Source organism: Diorhabda carinulata, chromosome 4 (assembly GCF_026250575.1).
Source record: "Diorhabda carinulata isolate Delta chromosome 4, icDioCari1.1, whole genome shotgun sequence".
NCBI lineage: Eukaryota > Metazoa > Arthropoda > Insecta > Coleoptera > Chrysomelidae > Diorhabda > Diorhabda carinulata.
In genome coordinates, this window is record NC_079463.1 from 23,870,136 (window position 1) to 23,888,011 (window position 17,876).

Genomic DNA, 17,876 nt, shown 5'->3' on the forward strand with positions numbered 1-17,876 from the left:
AATTTCAATCATTATTTCAAAAGTTTTACCACATTGTTTCTAATTTTTCTTCATATTTACTTTCACTTTTTTCATCCTTCCAATATTTCTATCTCTGTCTCTTCTATTTATTGTCCTAATATCTCTTCGATGTTAATCAATATCGTTTCCCTTTCTCCAATCTTATTTCCAAATTACTTGCCATCTCCCTTTGTTAAAGCGATTTGTTTTATTTTATGTTCATTAACAACATTTTTAATACTCGTTCATAATTCTCATATAATTTATCATTGCTTCGAACTGTTTATTCCTAGAAACAAAGTTTTCCTACGATCGCTTATTAATGATATATTGCACACTAATTTTTACCTAAGAAAGTAGCTTATTTCACACATGTACTAAGAAATAACAAAACATACATGTATTGAAATGCTTCTATTTGTTATGTTATATATCGTCTCGAACGATAGAGAGAATATGCGAATACAATATGAATCTGGCTGGGTGCCGAAAGACAAAAGGCCAAATTTAAAAAGACTGAAGAAGTAGGCAATACATTTTTTCAAGGTTATATTAGTCTTTACAATAAAAATTGAAAGTTTGTTCTGATTTGTGTTCGAATACATACATACTAGTGTCTGCAAGATAATTTAAACATTAAAATTAAGTCTTATTACTATTACTGGGTAATGTATAAAGTAGTTATTACAAAATAAAAAATATTTTGTAAGATTTATCAACTTTTCAGCACATGTGTTTATAAACTTTTCAACATATATGTGATATTGTTTAATTGACTTTCTTATTTAAAAAATGCGTTTTTTGAGGAATTTTTTACGTGGTCGTAGGAAAAATAGTGTTCACAACTAGTTGGAAAGTGTATTTCGCACTCGTTACGTTTCAAAACAGTTACTAGTGCGAAATGTATCACTTTCCAAACTCGTTATGTAATATACTATTTCTAATCATCATTATTAAGGTCAATCTAAAGTATATTCCTATTCTAAATTTTTGAATATTTCACTTTATTACATTCATCCATAAATTTATGAACGTTTTCCCAACGTACCTAACCTAATCAAAATCCGACTTTCAAAAAAATATATTTTGAATTTTCTAAATGTTCTATAATATTCATTTTTTTAAAACAAAACTTCCTAAGTACCCGGTTACTAATAACTTTAATGATTGTATATCAATAAAATTTTGTTGGGAATTCTATGAATATCATTGGCATTCATATAAACAAAGAACCATCGACTGAACCTATACATTCGACATTGATTTTAATCTCGTTTACGAGGTATTTGGGAAAAAATTTAATCATTTTTGCTGGACACTATCGAGTACTCACGTAAAAGTAGTTCCTACTAATAATAAATAATAATATGAACATTTACTATGGTTGAAGGTCGTTTTCTCACTTAGTATTTTGTATATAAACCTAGAGAGATCAGGGTAACGGCATCAGTTCAATCCTGTGACTTGAGCAATAATCAACATGAACTCTTTGGTGAGATTAAACTTGATTTTGTTTTGATAAATTTTCCGATAAATACGCGACTATATTTTCTCAAACAAACAAATTAATTAGAAAAATGTTGATTGTAGAATAAATAAATATTTCAACTATTTATGTTTCCTAACAACTTTTTATTTTGTCCATAGATTTTTCTTACTGTTATTGCCTTGGCAGCCACTGCTTCTGCCTCAATTCATGGTCTCGGTCTAGGTTATGGACTTGGTCACGGTGCTTTTGCTCACCCTTACGCCCTCAGCCCAGTTGGTCCATCTGGTGTTGTAACTGGAGCCGGTGCTGCTGGTCCATCCGGAGTTGTAACTGGAGCTGGTGCAGTTGGACCATCTGGGGTAGTTAATGGACATGGAGCAGTAGGACCAACTGGACCCAATGGACATGGAGCTGTCTGGGCAGCACCATTGGCTTTGGGATTGGGACATGCTGGTGCTGGTTGGGGTTACGGCGGATGGGGACATGGCTTAGGAGCAGGACATTGGGGTCATTAGTCGTCGATAGATTATGGAAACAATTTTTTATTATGTAAATGATTAAAAATTAAAAAAAAATAAAACTAAATAATAATGAACATAACAGCTTCTTATTCAAATAAAGTGTGGAAAAAATTTGACACTGACAAAATATTGTTTGGTACCGAAGCATCTTGCTGATAGCAAAGCGAAATATGGGCTTTAAAGGGATGTAGAGTATGGACATATCTTGTAAATAATGAAATTATAATATCAAATGAAGTTTTAAAATGTTTTTCTGGACGAATATTTGTTTGTGAAATGACCGTTCAATTAAAGTTGAAGTAGTTTCTCTGATATTTGAAGGAGCGAAAATACGATGGGAAAAAAATAACTCTACCGAAAAAAAATCCACAATTCGCTTTGGTCATAAAGGGTTAAAGTTTTTATAGTATAACTAACTCTTAAAATGTTGTTTCGCCATTAACAACCTTTACTAGGAAATGAATATTTTCAATTATTAACATCCCCATTTCATTTGACATATCCAGTGAACTATCAGTTTTTATTTTATTATTTTATTTATATAAAGTTACCATTTTATTGATTTAAATCGACCTCGCTGTTCTTCAATAAAGTATTACTTATTACGCATTAGTTTCTTGTGTACAATTCTTAGTTGATATAGTAAATACAGTGCGTTCACAAAAATCTGTATGCACGCGTCAGTGCCGAGTTTCACACTTCTAACTTGCTGCTTTGATCAATTTTATTTTTTAGTAGAGCTCAAACGACCACACAGTCAAGTTGTTTCGAAAAATGCCTCAATTAGAATTTGACACTGTTATAAAAATTTTGAATAGGACATTGGGTCAAAAATATTGTTTATCTTCTCTATTTTTTTCTTTGTTCTTAAATTTGCCTACAATTTAAGACCCGTAATATTTTAAGATCGTGCATGTTTGGGAAGCTTGAAATACCTTCCATAAAAGAGGGATGGCACGTATATCATGCCTCCTTTCTATAACATTTATATTTCAGCAAATATAGAGATGCCTTGTTCAATAATTACAACAACCATGTTTCTCCAAAGGCATTGAAATTTGCAAAGATAATGGAGTCGTGCTTCTGACTATACACAGGCCATCGTCTACAACCATTAGACACTACTGAGTTTCCACCGATTCCACGTTCACTTAGATAGAACGATTCAACGTTAATCTGCCATGATGATGATCCTCGAAACGTGAAACGTGTGAAGTTAATTACCAGTGCTTTTCGAAGACCTTTCACACCTTTTTATATCACAAATTTCTCAAAACTGTCATATTATCCTTTTACTGTCCTTCTTTTTTCCGATTACAAATATCTGACCTCAAAATTCACGGACAGATCCGAACCAGTACATACCCAGAATCATGAGCAACAGCGTACTTCAGATGCAAGCCCCGAGGTCACCCAATCACATACATTTATTGACTTAGTCATACAAATTGCCAATAGAAAGAAAATCTGCAGCACACACACTTCCCAGGTCAAAATATTCGGTTAAAAAAAGCCTGCCAAAATTAAGGTTCCTACCGATTTGCCGAATATGAAGGAAATAAAAAGCATTCCTTCAAAGAAAAGCAAAGAAATAAAACGAATTTTATCAGAAATATACTAGAAACTAAATTCTTCAAAATCAGTTAATGGAATAAAGACAATAAACTAAGAAGTAATGAAGATTGATACGCTTTTGATGATTTTGCATTTGATGATGACCTAACAGAATAAGGAATTTGGAAATGAACGTGAAGAAGAGCTGAAGAAAAAACTTACAAACGAATTAATCTGAAAAGCGAGCTTCTAAGCAACTGAAATCGCCAGAATTAATTATTATTGGCGTTCTCTAGGACGTATTCAATACAATTATTTAATGTTGGTTTGTAAAACATAGAAACTACAACCAAAAGTAATATATTGGTCAGATACAGCGATCATGAGGCTTTCATAATCTACGGTTCAGTAGTATAGTTGGAATCTATGAAAAAACTAAACGAAAGTTCTGAGGCTATCAAAGCTAAGAATCTAGATAGCCACAAGAAGTACTGCACTACCAGCAATAGAAATAATTCAAAGCCTGCAGCCTATAAAAGTATTCATAAAAGTTTTGTAGAAGAAGAATTACTGACAAAGAGCTATCCTGCATCACAAAAAAAATTAAATCTTCACAGATGCCTCAGCAGCGAGAAATGGAACTAAAGTTTTTAAGAGAGCTGAACATCCAGAAGTCGTTCTGACTGGAAACTGAATGTTATATCCGTCACGCTATCAAAGAAAATTGGTGAATCCTATAGAAACTCAACAAGAACGGATTATCACCATCAATACCAATCTTGGAAACATTCTGGAGTGGGGTGGAAGCTAATTGATTTTTGTACAGGCTGCTGATTTTACAAAGATGGCTAGAACTGCAGCTCAGGATTTGGTCATGTCTGGACATAAAATATCACCATCACGACAAACTCGTTTGTTGCGTTAGCATTTCTGGGTACTTTGATACTATGAAGGGAAAAAAAGTAAAGCAGATATGCTTGCAAAAATTGGAATTAGGATAGAATATGCTAAAGATACAGCTACAGCGCTACTAGCGGTGGAATGGAAGAATGAAAGATGTTATTGACATAGGAATCAAAGTCAAATATCCAGATATATGGTCAAACAAAAAAGATTGCACCATATCCAGAAGATTTAGCCAAGTGTCAATGAAGAAAAATCAAAAAAGATAGTGAGATTCAAGAAAAAATAAATCCAGAAGACCATCGGAGTGACCATTATACAATGTACGTTTACAAAAGACTCCAGCAACTCATGTTGGTGGCCTGCTTTGATTGGAAAGCAACGTCAAATGCCGAACACGACATAATAGAATGTTTCCAAGAAATAACAGAATTAGGATTAGAAAAAGTGGAAATCTTCATTCTGAGTTAGAAATATTTAATGATAAACTACAAAAATATAATATAAGAAGGTGGTTAGATAGATAAGTTCTTGTGGAAAATAAAGAGAGGATAAAAAAACTTTCGACACCATTCACTTACAACACCATCATTCTTGAAGTTTTCCATTCTCCGATAGATTTCTGCAGCACTTTGGCATTCAGCCTCTAGAAAACGAATCACACTTTGCAATTCGCACTTGGCGGAGGCATCAATAATGGCGGACATGTCGACATGGCTGTAGCACAACGCCGACTGACGCCTGAATGTCAACAGTGGCGGAGTGTGTAGTGCGAGAGCTTCGCAGTCACCTACAGCGCATGCCCGCTATTGCCAAAGAACGCGATCAATTTAAGTCATAGATATATTACTAACTTGAGTACCTTTTCTATGATGTAATCAAACTCAAAAAAAAAACAACAACTGAATCACATACAATTAAGAACCAGTACAAAATTTAGAATAGTGGTGGAATTTAGAATAATGGTGGAAAAAACTTTGGAATGTGCGCGGTGGTAGTCTGGTTTTACCAATAATTGGTATTTTAAAAAGTATTTTTGAATTGAATGACAGTTTCTTCCATGAATAAATATCTTTTCCCGAGTTATTAGCCAATTAGGATAACTTGACAAAAATTGAAGTAGACCTAATCTAAGCTTACTAGAAAATGTCTCCATTCCCCAGATCACTTAACAACATTTGAATGTAAATTAAATTCGTGTAAATCAAATAATATAACTAAAACAGATAGAATCTAACTAAACTCTAACTTGTTCACTTTAGAAATGCGGAAGTGAAAATTTTGATACGATATTCATTTATAAGTATAACTGCAATTTAATAAATATTATATGGCCTCAAACTCTGGTACTGGTTTTTTAATACCTTGATTATCTTGCCGAAAAAGTCAGGTGACAAACTTCAATAAACGATCACGAATCTCGGGTTTATTAGATTTTTAAATCTACCATTTTTTCAATATACGGTTTTTAAAATGAATTACTTAAGCTAGACAATTAATTTCACTTACTAAAAAATCTTACATCTCCTAATTTTTACTAAGTGTTTAGTTATTTCTCACTAAAATGGATGGAGCTGCTATTTTTTGGTTTATTCTAGTCTACAAGTTCGTAAATGTGAATTATAGAGATAAAAGTCCTAACAATATGACTCATTCGATTCGGAATCACCTATAGAAAAATGATTTTGACGGATTTTGGTGCAAGTAAAACATTTCAATTTCTAATAACAAAATAAGTAGAAAAAATTTAATTTAGTTTGTCGTTAATAACTCAAAAAATATTAATATTTAAGCAATTTTGAAAAAAGCTCGTTAACGTCTAAAAAATTTTGGATAAAACTCTTCCAACTCTCCATTTTCATAATTTTAGTTTGACGGAAATAGGGCTAAAGATACTTCAGTAAAAATGGTTGTTTCATGATATAAAATGTCATTTTAAAAATTTTAAAAGATTCTAGTAACCTTTTTATACTTGAAAGAATCAATAAGGGTAGAAAAAAAAGTTTGATTACTATTTTTCAAAAAGTTATTCAATTGTTAACAAACAACATTTTTCCTAATCTGCGTTGGCATCAATAATGGGATAAAAGGTATAAATAATTTTAAGCTTCGTGGAGCCTTTTTGATATATAAACTTCATAACATCCTGCGTTAAATGTTCATGAAAGCTGTTAATTATAATTTTTCATGACAATTGCAAAATTAAATAACTAAAAAATGTTGATAATTTTTTTCAATTAATATTTAGCTGTGCCTGCTTTCACATTAAACAATTTTTTTACGTAATTTGATTATAAAATTCCTTTAAACACGTGAAAAAGTTCAATATTTCTGAATTTATTCTACTATTCTGTTGTCCAGTATGTCTGTATGATTTAAAAAAATGAATTTTTCTCTTTATTTCAAATTTTAATTTCTTAAAATGGATTTTTTTACATTTTAATTGTTTAAATAATCAGTTAAAATATAATTTTGCTTTTTAAGATCATAATTTTTACATTTAAATAGTTTGACAAAGGAAATTTATTAGTTCAACAATTTGTTGTAAACAAATATTGACCACTGTTATATTTGTTTTCTGTAACAGAAAAACAAATTATAAAAACAGCTGTATATAAGAAAGTATAAAAAAATATTTTTTAGTAATTATAATACTTTCTAATATCATATGATATATAATTAAGAAGATTTTTTCAAATTTTTAAAACGACAATTTATGTTATAAAAAAATTATTTTTTTCTAGTCCGTTATAATATTAATTTATCGTTTTTTTTTCGCACATTTGCATTCATAAAGAATGCAGTTTCTGAATCGGTCACCAAGCGTGAAAAAAAATACCGTAGAGGTTCAGTTTTTCACGCTTTCTCATGTCAATTCGTTTCTCAAATAAACTGTCACACTTTTGTTTCTTGATATTCGTTCAAGAATATCCGTTTTGTGTCTAATTAAAAAGAGTGTAGTTTAATTATAAGTAATGGAAAGTAATAGTGAAGAAAGTTTGAGCTGCACATCAGAAGATGTTGTTGTATCTGCAACTGCAGCGACTATGAATCTTCTCCTTGAGAAATCCAAGAAACAGTATTTGAAGGAATATAAATCTTTTATGAAGTGGCGTACTAAAAAAGGCATAAACAGCTTCACAGAAAGAGTGTTACTAGCTTACTTTGAAACTAAATCCAAAATGTGGAAATCCTCAACACTTTGGTCGACTTATTCAAATCTGAAAGGCACCCTAATGGTAAATAACGACCTATACATCAGTAAATACTCGAAACTCATTTAAAATTTGAAACATAAATCAGTTGACTATAGACTCAAAAAATCTAAAACATTTTCCCGTGAAAAGAAATTAATAAGTTTGTGTTGCAAGCTCCAGACCATCATTATCTCATGCATAAGGTATGACAGCCAAAAATTTTGATGTAAGCTTAAATATTATTGTAACATCTTTTAGGTTGCTTTAATATTCGGAATCGCAGGAGCTCTGAGAGGAATTTTATAAAATGAAGTGTAACGATATTAATAATACCAGAAATATTTTAATTATCATAGTTCCTGATACAGCAACTCATTTCCAAAGTTTAATTACTGTTGTTGGTGAAATATCTATAGATAAAACTTGGTAAACATTTATAATAAATATAAAAACCAACGACCCACAAATGTCAAAACGGAACATTTCTTTTTGTAATATAGAAATGGAAAATGCGAAACCCAAGCTGTATATATTAATACCTTTTCAAAAATTCCCTTGCTTATCATAACATATTTGAATTTATCTGATCCAAAAAATTACACAGATCTCTTCGGCGCCTCTATTAGTAGATTCCGGTGGTGAAATGATTCAACTAAAGAAACGCGGTGGGTGGAAATCCAACACAATTGTGGAGGGTTACGTAGACGACTCAATAAAAAACAAAATGGATTCCGCATTGAAAATGGTAACGATTAGTTCGTCTTCAAGCAACAATGTAAATGTTCACGATCCTACCAACAATCCAATAACTAGTAATATAACTATAGACTTTGAACTCGTTAAATGTTGCCACCTCAACTACCAATAGTAATGTAACTTCTTACTCACGTCAAATTAAAAATGCTCACAATTGTACTTTTAATATTACTATTACAAAATAAAAATTGATAAAAGTTTTGTCGAGTTTTTTCAAGTCTACCAACGTAGAAAAAATTTTGTATGGAACTCGTGAGTAATTATCAGTTATTCCATGCTCAATAGCCAAAATGGCCAAATCTTTAAGATGATTTTACGTTGTAATGGATCGTGAGAAGTTCCTTATTAATTTTAATCCAGAGAAACTCCTTTCCCCATTTGCTACAGTTACTGGTATAGTAAGCTATATTCTTATGGTGAAACAAAGAATTTTAAATTGTTATTAATTTAAGTATTTCGTTTATTCTTGCTTTTTTTCTCAAAAGCGCAGAAACTTCAGAAATTTCCTCCGCTAATTCTATCCCATTTATGTCAACAGAATCGTTAAAACTATCTGCAAATCCTTGAAGTGTTACAATAGAATTTCTTTAGACATGTTTTTAAAGTCGTAGATATTATACAAAAATTGAAAATAATTACTGTTTATCAAACTTCCAACACTTAGACCGGCCCTGTAAGTAAATTCCAGTAACTTGGATTTAAGTGGAAATTTAAGTGGAAGTACGTTTGCTGAGTAAGATACAACATTGTAACTTCGTTATTAGGAACACGGTCTAGAACATCGGGCGCGACTGTTGCGTACACATTTTTGTACTTTCCCATATGATCTGGTTAATTTTAATCGGTAAGTGATTAAGTTAAGATTAAGATTAAGTAAGATGAATCGGTAAGTTTTTCAACTTTTTCTTCCTTATTTATATATACATATATTATATTATAAAGATATGAACCACCAAAAGTAACAAGAAAGATTATTGAGATTATTTGAGAAAGTTTCGACTGAAGAAGAGACGTATGACAACGAAGATGATGAGGATGAACAAAATCAAATTGATCATATAGAAGAAAGATCTGAATCTAGTGATACTGAACAACAGTTTGAAGATGAAAAAACAGAGGGAAATGATGATAGTTTCAGGAGAAACCCGTACTTTATAGGTAGAGATAAAATAACAAAGTGGAAAAAACACTGTCCACCGAAAAATGTAAGAACACGTACCACGAATAAATATGTACGATTGCCAACCATCAAACAATTCGTAAAGTCTAAAACAACACCTTTGGGTATTTGGAAGTGCATGTTCGATAAGGAAATGCTAGATTTAGTTGTGGAATGTACAAATATAGAAATTGAGAATGTTGGAAATAAATATAGCAGAGAAAGAGATGTGAAACCTACAGACCTTGCTGGAATTGAAGCTCTGATTGGCCTTCTTTATCTTGCTGGTGTCAGAAAAGCAAATCACATGAATTTAATACATCTTTGGAGAGCAGATGGCACTGGTGTTGAAACTTTCAGGCTTGTCATGAATAGGGCAGGATTTCTGTATCTCTTGCGCTGTCTTCGATTTGATAATATTCATACCAGATACGAAAGATGCGAAATAGATAAACTGGCTCCAATACGAACGATTCTAGATAGATTCATCAACAATACCAAACAATGTTATTCTCATTCTGCTTACGTCACCATAGATGAAAAACTTTAAGCTTTTCGAGGAAAAAGTAGTTTTAGGCAATATATTCCTATATAAGCTATAAGCCAAATAAATATGGCATAAAAATTTTTGCTATTTCTGATGCCAAGCAGTTTTATACCAGCCACTTGGAAGTTTACGTCGGAAAGCAACCCAATGGGGTGAGTACAGATACGCAAATAGTAGTAGAAAGACTTTGTGAACACATTTATGGTACCAATAGAAATGTTACTGTAGATTTGGCTTGTATAGTATTCCACTAGCTGGTAGTCTCAAATCAAAAAAATAACTTTATTGGGTACTATTCGAAAAAATAAAAAACAATTACCAATCGAATTTGTACAAAACAATGGTAGTTGCATTGGTTCTTCGATGTTTGGTTTTTATGATAGAATTACTTTAGTTTCTCATATTTAAAAAAAAATCGGAACGTCTGGACAAATTATGCGCGCAATATAATTGCGCTCGCGCTACAAGACGATGGCCCATGGTGCCTTTTTTTAGTTTGTTGAATGTAGCAGAGATAAACTCTTTTGTAGTTTACACATCTTTTTATGATGAATCTAAGACACCACATAGAGAATTTTTACTGCAACTATCAATGTTGCTAGTAAATGACTACCAAAAAGTACGGTCTGTGTCTAGTAATCTACCAAGAATCATTAGAATGAGACCTAGGGAGATATGTGGCTTGCCAGCAGAACAAGAAGTACCAACCCCAATTCTCGGAGTTCAAGGTCGCTGTGCAGTATGTGATTGGCGGAAAAATAGGAAAACTAAATATTACTGCCAAATATGTGCAAAATATTTGTGTTTTGAACATGTTACAGCATTGTGTAATTCATGTTATGAAAATGTATGCTAAACGTTCGTGTTATAGTTTCTTATAATTATTTTCTTTTTTTTTTTTTGTTTTAGTTTTAATATTGAAAGTTCACTTTGAGTTACTAATACACAAATTTGATAAATTTCCGAATTTTTATTTTTTTCCTAAGGTTTTTTGTATTTACATGAGTGTATGCAAAAAATAGTGGCGTTTCAATTATTGTAACATAATTATGATTTAAATTCATATTGAAACAAAATATTATCACAAATCAATTAAATAATGTAACATTATGTTAAAAAGAAAACACAAAAAATCAATATTGATCCATATTTAGGATCCCGGTCCTCTGAACCGTGCGCGATTGTTCTATCCCAAAAAATCGCTACGAGTAATGAAAGGTTAAGTTGTTCAAATCTGCTTGATCAAATGTAAAATCAAAAAGCCTATTTTAAACTTTTCATTGGGATCTTTTCATCTCGCGCTTCGTATGAAAAGTTGGTTTTCTTTCTTCTTACTCAGTATCGTAGTATTGTTGAATCAAAATTAGAATCAACGTCAATTTCATCAGCTAGTTCTTTAGTATCAACAACAGTTTCATTAAAGTACTCTTCCGATCTTAGATCCCTAAAGAATTTTTTGCAGTTCTGTAAAATTTCAAGTGCAGATGTTAAATCGTAATCTTTTGTTTGCAACAGCTTGCTTATTGGATTAATACAGTTTAATATTTTGTACGAAATAACTACTGAACACAAAAACAAAACACAAGGAATCATAAATATCTCCCAAATGATGTCTCAATGGCTTTGAGGCCTTTATATATTTTTTGGATAGTATTGAAAAAATTAGCGGCTTCAAATGCTTTTGTCATATCATTAACCATTAGATTGAGAGAGTGGAACGTAAAAGGCTCGCGAATTTGAATTTATAACTCTAGATTGCACTTAAGCGACGGCGAGCGCATACCATAACAACCGCGCGAAGCCCTTTTTTCAACGTCAAATTAAAATTATAAATAATGAAAATAGAGTTCCGGGAGTTGGACATATTTATCCAAAATTTCCTCCACTGCAACGAGCTTCATTCAAAATTTTTTAGATATTAATATTTATCCAGTTATTATCCAAAAACTTTTGTTAAAAACAATTTTTTACCTGCACCAAAATCCTTCAAAAACATTTTTCTAGAGGTGATTCCAAATCGAATGACGTTTTTGAACTTGTAGATTAGACTAGTTGATACCAAAAGATTTCTTATCACTCCGATATTTTCCATATTTCTTAGACGATTTGACCTTTCACTTACCGAGCTAGGAAAAGACTAAATTTACATCAGAAATCAAATACGGTATTATTCTAAAAAGTATGATGCAAGATTATTAGTTTTGCAGATAAGACTAAGTTGGATAATAATTTATAACATACTCGGAGGCCGTTCAGTATTTTTGAGTATATATACAGAGGAAAATACTTTACAAAGTATCAGTTTCTTCCTAGTTCTGGTAAAACATCCAGCGAATATCTCAGACAAAATGAAATTCTTGGTAAGATTTGTTTTTTTTATTATTTTAATGATACTGCAGTTGTTAGAGAGGTTTTAATTTAGAAATATACTAAAATCTCTCAAAAAATCTGTTATTTGGTAATTAAACCCATTAGTATAACTTCATATTTCCAAAATTTGAGCTACGGGATTCTAGATATGATCAGCTTAATAATAATAATTCAGATTCAATGATAATGATGTTAATAGGTCTTTATTCGCGGAAAATTTACAAGACAAAAGAAATATCACTATTATACTACGATACCTATAATCTCAATGTATTAATTTTTTAAAAATATCGAGACGTTGGATTCAAATCTCAACACGTTGACAGAAGGAAGAGTTTTCGTCAAATGGTGATCATCGCCGAAACTATGACACCTGTTAGTGCTTTTTCAATTTATTCTTTATCGGTCTGGCTATCTAAAAACAATTCTAAACTTTCTTGTCACCTTTTCAAACACATCTACTTTGTATTTGGGCCACCCGTTACAGATTTTTTTTTTTTAATTTTTCTCTGGAAACTCATTTCTAAAGATAAATTTCACAATCTACATAATTTTTTTCTTATTCATTATATTGAAAAATGGATTATATGAATGTAGTTATACAAAACCGACTTTTTTGACAAATCTACATTTTTTCGTTGATTTGGTAAATATAAAAATACTTTTACAATTTTCACGTATCTTTTGGTTGCTTTTTGCAAAACTACGCCCATATATTTTTAAATAAGATTAAGTGTATTTTTGCAATTCAGGCATTCACAAAAATTCTTATTTCCAGTGATTAAGTAGTTCTCAATGACGGCCATCAAAACACCCTTATGGTATATTCAAAGTATTGCAAAATCGTTGAATTTAAACAAAACAAAACTTTTTACCTCATACTGCATAGCTGCCAACGTGTTAAGATTAGTAGAATTGATCTTCCTCCTGATAGGATATTATAGTTGAATTATACTGACTTCCTTGTTCCTACACGATTTACAAACATCTACTTATTCACCTGATGAAATCGAAGAGATCTTCGTTTCCCTCTGGCATAGACAACCAATGATTAACAAGTGTCGTATAGACTACATAATTTTCATTCCAAAAATTTCTTTAATGCAAATAACACTTGAGGTAGTTCTGTTTATGAAAAGAATTTCCCGATCGATATGACCCTTTTGTAAAATATAATTAAGATGATCAGATATCAGTTTGAATAGATTATGAAGAATATTTTCTTTTTTGGTGATATTCTCACTAATTATAAGGGTTCTAGAAATAACAAATCAATATACTGAAATTAGAGTCCGCTATGAACCCTAACCTAAGTATTGAATTTATTCAATTTTCAATACACTGGTATGACAACAATATTCCTACAATTTCTCGGTGTTGTGCCAAAATATTGAGAATATGGGCTCGTATTGAAAGTATGTTGAAAATAATTAGATATCATGTATTCGTCGCCGGAGATTCTTAAGAACATATACATTTTTGAATCGGACTTGTGGTTTTCCCGAAAGACCAATTTTAATGGATTTTCCCGAATTTTATCCTCGCCATCGTTTTATTTCCCAAAAATTGACAACTTTCATGGAGACAAAAAAAATTTGTCTCAAATTTCACCCTGTATAATATGCGTATGTATGGGAATGAAGGATGGCAATGGGACTATTGAGTAACTTGGAGGTTTTCTAAATAGATTGATGCCATGAAGACATCCATATGTCACATGGTATTGAATTTATTCAATTTTATACACAGGGACGACAAAAATATTCCGAAAATGTCTCGATTATGTTCCAAAATATTGAAAATATAGGTTCGAGTTAAAAGTATATTGAAAATAATCAGATAACATGTATTCGCCGTCGGCGATTCTAAAAAACATATCAGTTTCTCAATCGAAAATGTAGTTTTCCCGAAAATCCAATTTTCATGGATTTTCCCGAATATTCCCTTCGTCATAATTTCTTTTTTTTTCTGAAAACTGAGAACTTTCCTAAGATCCCCATATCATTCAGCCCCCATGTGCACAATTTGGTGAAAAACGGGGTCAAAAGGTTTTTTCTCCATTTTCATTCCACGGAGTACCCTTTGCAATGTCGAATTCCGTTCCAAAAGCTCAATTTCAAAGCTTCATAACTCGCCTTTTATAACCAGGAGGAAGAAAGTTCATTTTTTCTATGATAATACCCATGTTCTTCTTTCGATTGTTCTACATTACAACGTTTCAGTTTGTAATCTGTGAATAATATGAATTTTTATGTGGATTTTTTTTAGAAAAAAGTTTATCTCAACTTTCACCCTGTATAATAGGCGTATGTATGGAAAGGAAGAATTGCAATGAGACTGTTGAGTAACTTGAAGGTTTTCTCAATCGATTGATGCCGTAAAGACATCCATATCTCTCATAGTATTGAATTTATTCAATTTTATACATAGGGATGACAACAATATTCCGAAAATTCCTCGGTTTTGTGCCAAAATATAGAAAATATTGATTCGTATTAGAAGTATGTGAAAAATGATGTCGCCGGAAATTCTCAAAAAACATATCAGTTTTTGAATCGGACATGTGGTTTTCCCGAAAATTCAATTTTCATGGATTTTCCCGAATTTCTTTTTCTGAAAACTGAGAACTTTTCTGAAATATCCATATCATTTAACCCCCATGTGCAGAATTTGTTGGAGATCGTAGACCCTTTGAAATGTCGAATTCCTTTCAAAAAGCTCAAATTCGAAGCTTTATAACTCGCCTAACCTAACCTAACCCAACCTAACCTAACCTAACCTAACTTAACGTAACCGATCCTATCCTAACCTAACCTAACCTTACTGTTCATCTGGTACAAGTGAATACTTAGTTTGATTAGTTTCACTAGTTTTTCATTGCTCTTTCAAGTGAGTTTGATTTAGTTTAGGTGTAGATGATAAACCTCACTCGCAAAAAACACATTTGTTTATTATTAAGGGACACAAATTGTAATAAATATCAAGTTTAACCTATTCCGTTTTAATATCAAACTTTGTTAACTGCCGCTCCGATATTAGGATGCATTAAACTTTTTATATGACTATGCTACGTATATATAGCTTATCAAATTCTGTCAAAACTCCCAACCCAAAATGATAACTATTATTCATTCATTATTTCAGGTTACTTTTGCTTTATTGGCCTTCGCTGTCTCCGCTCATGCCTCAGCTATAGGTTTAGGTTATGGCGGAGTTGGTCTAATCAATCCACTAGCTCTTAGTCCTATTGGACCATCTGGAATCGTAACTGGTGCAGGCGCTGCAGGACCTTCTGGTGTTGTAACTGGTGCTGGAGCCGCTGGGCCTGCTGGAATTGTTACCGGAACTGGAGCTGTTGGACCAACTGGACCTAATGGAATTGGATATTTGGGAGCACCAGCTTTAGGCTTGGGTCTCGCTGGACCCGGACCATCTGGAATCGTAACCGGTGTAGGCGCTGCAGGACCTTCTGGTGTTGTAACTGGTGCTGGAGCCGCCGGACCTGCTGGAATTGTTACTGGAGTCGGAGCTGTTGGACCAACTGGACCTAATGGAATTGGATATTTGGGAGCACCAGCTTTAGGTTTAGGTCTTGCTAGACCTGGTTTGGGACTTGGCTTGATCGGACACTGATATTTTATTAATATTTGTAACGTACTTCTTTATATCGAACTAGTAGTGCTTTGAATATATATATATATTTATTGCAATAAATTAAATTAAAAATTACGGATCTTGATTCATTTAACCAAATTGTATTTGATAAAAAAAGTTTTGGCGATTTCCTCCGGTACATCAAGCCGCATTTTCGTCTTTCCTTTTGGTTCTTATATGAAGCTTTATTATTTTGTGCGATGATCATTAACCAGCATGTCCAACTTTGGTAAAACTGGAAAAAACCACCCCTAACCTAACCCCCTAATCAATACAATTGAAATTATTTCTATTAAGCTAACCAAATTCATCCCAGAGTAATAATAAGCTTACCAAACCTTTACTGTGAGAAGAAGATATTAGACAATAAGATTAGATGTTATACTAATGAAGAACAACGGCTCCTGTTCAGTTAATATAGTGACAATAGCTTGACAAAATGAACGTGTGAGAAGATTGAAAAAAGAGTTAGAATATGTGGAAGTCGGAACAGAGATCCAAGAACAAACCAACACAGCTGTATGCTAAACAATGCAATACAGCAGAAGAAATACATTCAAATAGAAACCAAGGCCAAAATTTAGACAATAATGAAGCTCTTCGCTGAAACGAGACTAGACACGACTAATACGAGAAGACTTCTGAAGACGACAGACTACGAGTGCTGAAGGCAACGTGTCGAGTGGATATAGAAATTGGATCGCATGAGTATAGAACGAAATAGGGCGACAGACTGATGTAACACAGGCTATTAATCAGAAATATACTCTTGTTGAGATATTTATTTCAGTTAAATAAGTATGGGTATAAAATATCTAACATCTACATAATTTTACATGATGCTGACCACAACGTTTGCCTCCTCACCATCCCGATCTTAATTCGATCGAGTTATTGTAGGCAGCGATGAAAAGCTAGAAACACTCAACGTAATTAAGCTCTTTGATGTATTCTTCCAATAATTTTCGGTACGTTCGTGGAAATAGCGTTGTAAAAACAATTTGAAAAAGAATTTGATGAGAGTGAACCCATGATGGATAAAGTGATTGATGAACTGATTATTAATAACAACAATGACAGTAATGATAGTGATAGCTGATTCTTCCTGAGATCACTTTAGTAAGAGTGATAGCGAATTATTGTCTGGGATAGTTACAAAATATTTAGTGAATAAATATTGTCATCTATTATTATTTTATTCCATTACATGGTACTGAATACACTGTTATCATAAACTAATAAATATCCTACAGGTAACTGGAATTGATAGCTAAGATATCAATTTTATAGCGAATCTTTACTTTAATCAAAAAGCAAATTAAAGACTCAAAGATAAATTAATTCCAGGTATCAACATTAGGAGAGGAGTCAGACAGGGATGTCACAGCTACTTTTCAATTTATACTCGGAACATATCTTCCGAGGGGCCTTCGGTAAAGATGAGGTATACAAATAAATAGCGTAACCGTAATCAACATTCGGTACGCCGATGACACTGTCCTCGTAGTTGACCAATGGAAGGTTTTCAGAAGTTATTGGATCAAATGGTTGAGAAATGTCAGTAGTATGGAATAAAATTTAATACCAAAAAGAATAAGTACATGATCATTAGCAAAAATCCTCTTAACGATGGTGACCTGATTGTTGACAATGAACCATTAAAACGAACGGAATAGAAACTATTCGGGAACAACAATTAATGTAAAATGGGATTACTCAACAGAAA

At 32.2% G+C, this 17,876-nt stretch overlaps 2 protein-coding genes across 3 annotated transcripts; both read left to right on the forward strand.

Annotated features, from left to right (window-relative positions):
- The first annotated feature begins 1,441 nt into the window (after positions 1 to 1,441).
- On the forward strand, positions 1,442 to 2,089 carry LOC130892507 (collagen alpha-2(I) chain-like). Its single transcript, XM_057797951.1, has 2 exons — positions 1,442 to 1,492; positions 1,648 to 2,089. The coding sequence occupies exons 1-2, from the start codon at positions 1,481 to 1,483 to the stop codon at positions 2,002 to 2,004; spliced, it is 369 nt and encodes a 122-aa protein (XP_057653934.1). The 5' UTR covers positions 1,442 to 1,480; the 3' UTR covers positions 2,005 to 2,089.
- A 7,071-nt stretch (positions 2,090 to 9,160) lies between these two features.
- Positions 9,161 to 16,225, forward strand: LOC130892512 (collagen alpha-2(I) chain-like). Of its 2 annotated transcripts, none has more exons than XM_057797957.1 (3): positions 9,161 to 9,264; positions 12,326 to 12,486; positions 15,641 to 16,225. In XM_057797957.1, the coding sequence occupies exons 1-3, from the start codon at positions 9,243 to 9,245 to the stop codon at positions 16,127 to 16,129; spliced, it is 672 nt and encodes a 223-aa protein (XP_057653940.1). In that variant the 5' UTR covers positions 9,161 to 9,242; the 3' UTR covers positions 16,130 to 16,225. The 2 variants fall into 2 exon arrangements, with proteins under 2 accessions (XP_057653940.1, XP_057653941.1); XM_057797958.1 differs by having other exon boundaries at positions 12,334 to 12,486.
- The last annotated feature ends 1,651 nt before the right edge of the window (positions 16,226 to 17,876 follow it).

Bases quoted from the DNA above. Each gene is read 5' to 3' on its own strand.
- LOC130892512 (XM_057797957.1), top strand. From the start codon at position 9,243: ATGATCTGGTTAATTTTAATCG. The intron at 9,265-12,325 runs GTAAGTGATTAA...CAAGATTATTAG, and splicing joins GATCTGGTTAATTTTAATCG to TTTTGCAGATAAGACTAAGT. The intron at 12,487-15,640 runs GTAAGATTTGTT...TCATTATTTCAG, and splicing joins CAGACAAAATGAAATTCTTG to GTTACTTTTGCTTTATTGGC.